Source organism: Nicotiana tomentosiformis, chromosome 9, assembly GCF_000390325.3.
Source record: "Nicotiana tomentosiformis chromosome 9, ASM39032v3, whole genome shotgun sequence".
Lineage (NCBI taxonomy): Eukaryota > Viridiplantae > Streptophyta > Magnoliopsida > Solanales > Solanaceae > Nicotiana > Nicotiana tomentosiformis.
In genome coordinates this window covers 89,853,921-89,858,803 of record NC_090820.1, presented here as the reverse complement: position 1 = coordinate 89,858,803, position 4,883 = coordinate 89,853,921, and the positions used below count along the sequence as shown (strand labels likewise).

The 4,883-nt window shown below is 38.7% G+C and overlaps 1 protein-coding gene across 1 annotated transcript; it reads left to right on the top strand.

Annotated features, from left to right (window-relative positions):
• Window positions 1-905: 905 nt before the first annotated feature.
• On the top strand, window positions 906-2,285 carry LOC138899173 (uncharacterized). The gene is made up of 3 exons (XM_070185302.1): window positions 906-1,618; window positions 1,699-1,836; window positions 1,949-2,285. The coding sequence occupies exons 1-3, from the start codon at window positions 906-908 to the stop codon at window positions 2,283-2,285; spliced, it is 1,188 nt and encodes a 395-aa protein (XP_070041403.1).
• Window positions 2,286-4,883: the final 2,598 nt, after the last annotated feature.

Here is a 4,883-nt window from a genome sequence, read left to right as displayed (position 1 = left end):
ATACAGAGAAGGTTGGCAATCCTCAACCAAAGAAATTATGGCGGGAGATGATGATAATGTTTATTTGGCTACAAGAGAGGCAGCCGAGCAAAGAGAAAAAGTGGCACAAGATGCTGAGGAGACAGCTCTTCGAAATGCACAACTTGTCTATGAGGAGGAAAGGCCAATTCGAAAATATAGCTCTCGGTGCTGGGAGACCACTTGGCGATTATGCTAGACCGGTCTACAACCAAGGATTATCAAGTGTGAAACCACCTCCAGTTGCAGCTCATAATTTTGAGTTGAAGTAGGGGTTTCTCCAAACCTTTCAAAACAGCTTAATTTTTAGAGGAAAGATGAACGATGATCCAAACAACCATCTAATGGACTTCGAGGAGATTATGAACACCTTTCAATACAATGGTATGTCACAAGATGCAGTTTACTTAAGGGCATTCCCCTTCACACTCAAAGATGATGCAAAGAACTGGCTTCGAAGCTTGCCTAATGGATCGATTAGAACATGGGATGAGATGACCAGAAAATTTCTTGACAAATATTTCTCATCACCTAAGACGAGCAAATTTAGAAGAGAAATCCATAAGTTCTGCCAGAACGAGACTAAAACTGTGTTTGAAGCTTGGGAGAGGTTTAAGGAGATAGTGCAAAAGTGTCAACATAGTGGAATTGAACTCTGGATGCAACTCCAGGACTTTTGGGATAGATTGACACCAACCTCACGAAGAACATTTTGTAATGCAGATGGAGGCCCGTTGATGAAAAAGACTCCAGAGGAAATAGTCACAATTTTGAATGAGTTATCTGAAGACGCAAATTAGTGGCCCTCTAAAATTGCTGAAAGAAGAAGATCAACTGGTGTTCACCAAGTTGACGCTAACACATCTGTGAAGGTACAACTTGATGACATGGCCAAGGAAATAAGGAAGTTGACCTTAGCCTCGATACACAGTAAGCCTCATGCAACGTGTGACATATATGGAAGAGGACACCCTACTCATGAGTGTCAAGCCTCAATCGAGGAAGTTAATGCTGTTGGGAATTATAATTTCAATGCAATGGGTCAGAAGCACCCCGGTTTTTCATGGAGTTCACCTGGGGTTACTGTAAATACATGGCAACAAAATAATCCCAGATTTCAAGGACAAGGAGCTTCTGGTTTTGTGAATCAGCCGAGGCCGCAGTTCCAGCCTCAACAGCCAATTCAGTATGGGTTAGAAGATACAATGAAGTCCATCATTGTCAAGAAGGATGAGAGGCTAGATGCTCATGATGCTATCAAAGAACTTGGCACTGGTCTGCGAAATTTGGAGAAGCAAGTGGGACAAATTATAATTGTACTGTCTGAGAAAATCCCAGGTACTCTACCAGCTGATACTGAAAGGAACCCCAAAGAAACAGTGAATGTTGTGACCTTGAGAAGCGGGCAAGTGCTGAAACATCCCACTCCGGTCCAAAACGAGCGTGTACCTAAAAAAGAAATTGGGGAGCAGCTAAAAAATGAAGTTGATAAGAAGAAGAAAGGCAAGAAGGGAGCCGAGACAAAGAAGGAGGAACTTTCAAGAATGGAGGAATATAATGAGAGCGAGCATATGCTTGCTCTACCTTTGCTCCAAAAGCTGTATAGAGAAAAGCTGGACAAATAGTTTGAGAGATTTCTAGATATACTGAGACAGGTTAAAGTAAATTTTTCATTCACAGAAGTGCTCTCACAAATGCCAGCGTATGCCAAATTCTTAAAGGAGATCGTGACAAAGAAGAGAAAGATAGAAGATACATTGGTGGTCAAGCTCACATAGCATTGGAGTGCAATCTTGCAAAACAAACTCCCACAAAATTGTGGAGATCCAGGGAGTTTTACTATACCTTGCTCGTTATCCACTCTTAATTTTAATAAGTCCTTATGTGATTCTTGTGCCTCAATTAATTTAATACCTTTGTCTATTTATAGAAAGTTGGATAATGAGCTTGGAGAGATAAGGCCTGCACCAATATCTTTGCAGCTGGCAGACCAAACAACTATAATACCCAAGGGGATAGTGGAAGATATCTTAGTGCGGGTAGATAAGTTTGTATTAATTGTAGATTTCATTGTAGTGAAAATGGAGGAGAACAAAGTGGTCCCCCTCATTCTAGGAAGACCATTCTTAGTGACGGGTAGAGCAATATTGGACATACATGATAGAAAACTCATGCTTAGAGTGGGTGATGAGATGGTGACTTTCGAGATGAATGTAGAGACGGGGGTGAAAATGAGAAGCCAGTTGCAAGTGTTGAATGGAAGGTGAAGAGTTCGAAAGAGAAGGTTCAGGTGATAGAAAAGTACAAGTGTGGGATGTACCCCAATAAGGCTGAGAAGACGCTATCTGTATGGATGTGTGCACTAGTTCGGGCGAGAAGAATGGAGCCCAACTTTGATTCAGACCCCGACTAGAGATTCAGGGAAGTTTTCTCTACCTTATGCTTTTTAATTGTGTGTCATGGGGACATGCCACAACTTAAAGTGTGGGGTGTGGGATATTGGTAGGTTGTATGTATATTAGTTTTAGTTTGTTTTTGCTTTTTAATAGTTAGAAGAAAAAAAAATTGAAAAAATAAAATATATATTTTGAAAATTTTCGATTTTTCCCGACGATGAAATTCATTCGACGGGTTTCTTGAGGGATTAAAGTCGAAAGGAAAAGATAAAAAGATTTTATGTTGTTAGGTAGTGTATTAATTCCCCCTTGATTTTTCTTTGCGCCGCGGTTCTTTTCCAATAGTTTTATTTGAACCGGGTGTAGTTAGTTTTTAATTTTTTTAGGAGTAGAAAACCTTATGCTATGATTTGAATTGAAAGCAATGTCTCTTGACTTTATTATGCCTTGAGAATAGTGAGTGCTTTAGTTGTTACGCTTAGGCTCAGTTTTTGACCCTTGTATAAGTACCTTAAACTGTATGATTTTAACTTTGCTTAACTGCTTTGACTATAATGTCTTAATGAGTCCGATCCTGAGTAAGTTATGTTCCATGTGTATGTGAGATTTTGTGTTATTCTGTGCATGCATTTGATGTCTAGAACTTGTCCCGTGTGTTTGCAAAGCGAAATAGTAGTTTTATTCAGTCTTGGAAGTGATATATACATTTCTTTGTTGAGCCAGTTATATGCTTTTACCCACCTAATTGTTATGTATCTTAGTTAGCCCCTTTGAACTTGTAATCCTGTTTCTTTGGCACCCACATTACAAGCCTTACCCATTTATTTGAATTGACCATCTATTTGAACCGTGTACCTCTCATGAGCACTTGAATTTGATATGAACTTTGCAAAAGTTGAAGTGTGGGGTGGTTAGTTTGGCTTTTGAGTGGAACTAATGAAATAAGGAGAAAGGTGCACTGTTTTGAAAAAAAGTAAAAGCCACTTAAATTGAAAAAGAAAAAAAATATAGTTGTATTGTTGTGAAAATTATTCATTGATAAGTGGTAACTCGTGACATAATAGTGCTTAAAGAAGTTGGGAGTTAATATATATGGATGTGAAGGTGGAGTCTTGGTTTGACATAAGTGTGGGGTTTTGAAAGTGAGCGAATGAATGTTGTTTCTGAGAGTGAGCAAATTCTTTCTATCTTGAGTTCCTAATTATTTTTAAATTTGATTGTTTGCGGAACTACTCTCTTTTGTTGTGAGGGCATGTGATTCATGAAGGAAAGGTAATGTTGTTGACCTTTATGTTGGAGTAAGTGAGCGAGTTATAAATAATGCGTGGTACTTGTGAGTCAAATCTTGAGGTGAAGATATTACACTATTGTGCTTAATCTATTTTAAATATTCTTGGTATGATGAGTTATGGGAGTTGTTTAAAAAGGTCATGTCTTTATAAAGTGTAGTTTGATTTATCGAGGACGAGCAAAGGTTCGAGTGTGGGGTGTTGATGGTAGGATATAATTGCGTGTTTTAGTTGCTTATCGCACTCTAATTTTCTATACTTTAATTGAGTTCGAGCTTTAATCGCTAGTGTTTTGTACTAATTCTATATTTTATGCCTTGTAGGAGTGATTCCGAGCTATATAGATGTTATGGGATGAATTCACGCTATTGTGGAGCTTTGAAGTCTGAGTAAAAGCTCAAGGATTAAGTTGGAATCGAGTTTGGGGATCAACGGACACTAGTGCATTCAAAAAGAGAAATGAAGAATCGAGCTGGAGATCACCCAAGTGCGCGTCCGTGAACTGGGCGCGCATGTGAGGCAGAACACTATGCAAAGTGCACTGCCTAATGCGCGAGCACCCTCCCAGGTGTGCGGCCGTGCACGTCCTGTCCGGGAAAATTCCTATTTCATGAAGGAGAATGTATGTTTGTTTGGGCCCGCCCCTACTTGGTATATATACATGGATAAACAGTATTTGGAGGACTTTGGACACATCTAAGACCTAAGGAGGCTAAGGAGAAGTAGGAGAAGCAAGAGCACAAGGATTTCATCATTCAATCCTAACTCAAGACAAGGGTTTGAATTGTTTTATATTTTCCTTTAACTTAAATTTATTTGTGATGAATTACTCCATATCTATGGAGTAGTTCTATTTATGGATTGATGGATTTGGTGTTTTGATGATTGTTTGTGTATATTAACTCTATTTTATATGTATTGAATCGTTTTGGGTGTTTTAATTGTTGCATCTATTTTTACATGTTCATGTAATCGAAAGAGGCATAACTTGTGAGGTTTTTGCATTATCTTGTTGGTTAAATTCATTGATTCTTCTTAGTAATCTAAAGAGGCTAGTTGAGTTATTGTTTAGACCTAGTTAGGAGGGAAATCGAAAGAGGTTCTCCTAAAGACCAATCCACTACGAATTCTTGCATATCTTCATCGAGCATAAATTGGTTCATATTGTGAGGTTGAGACT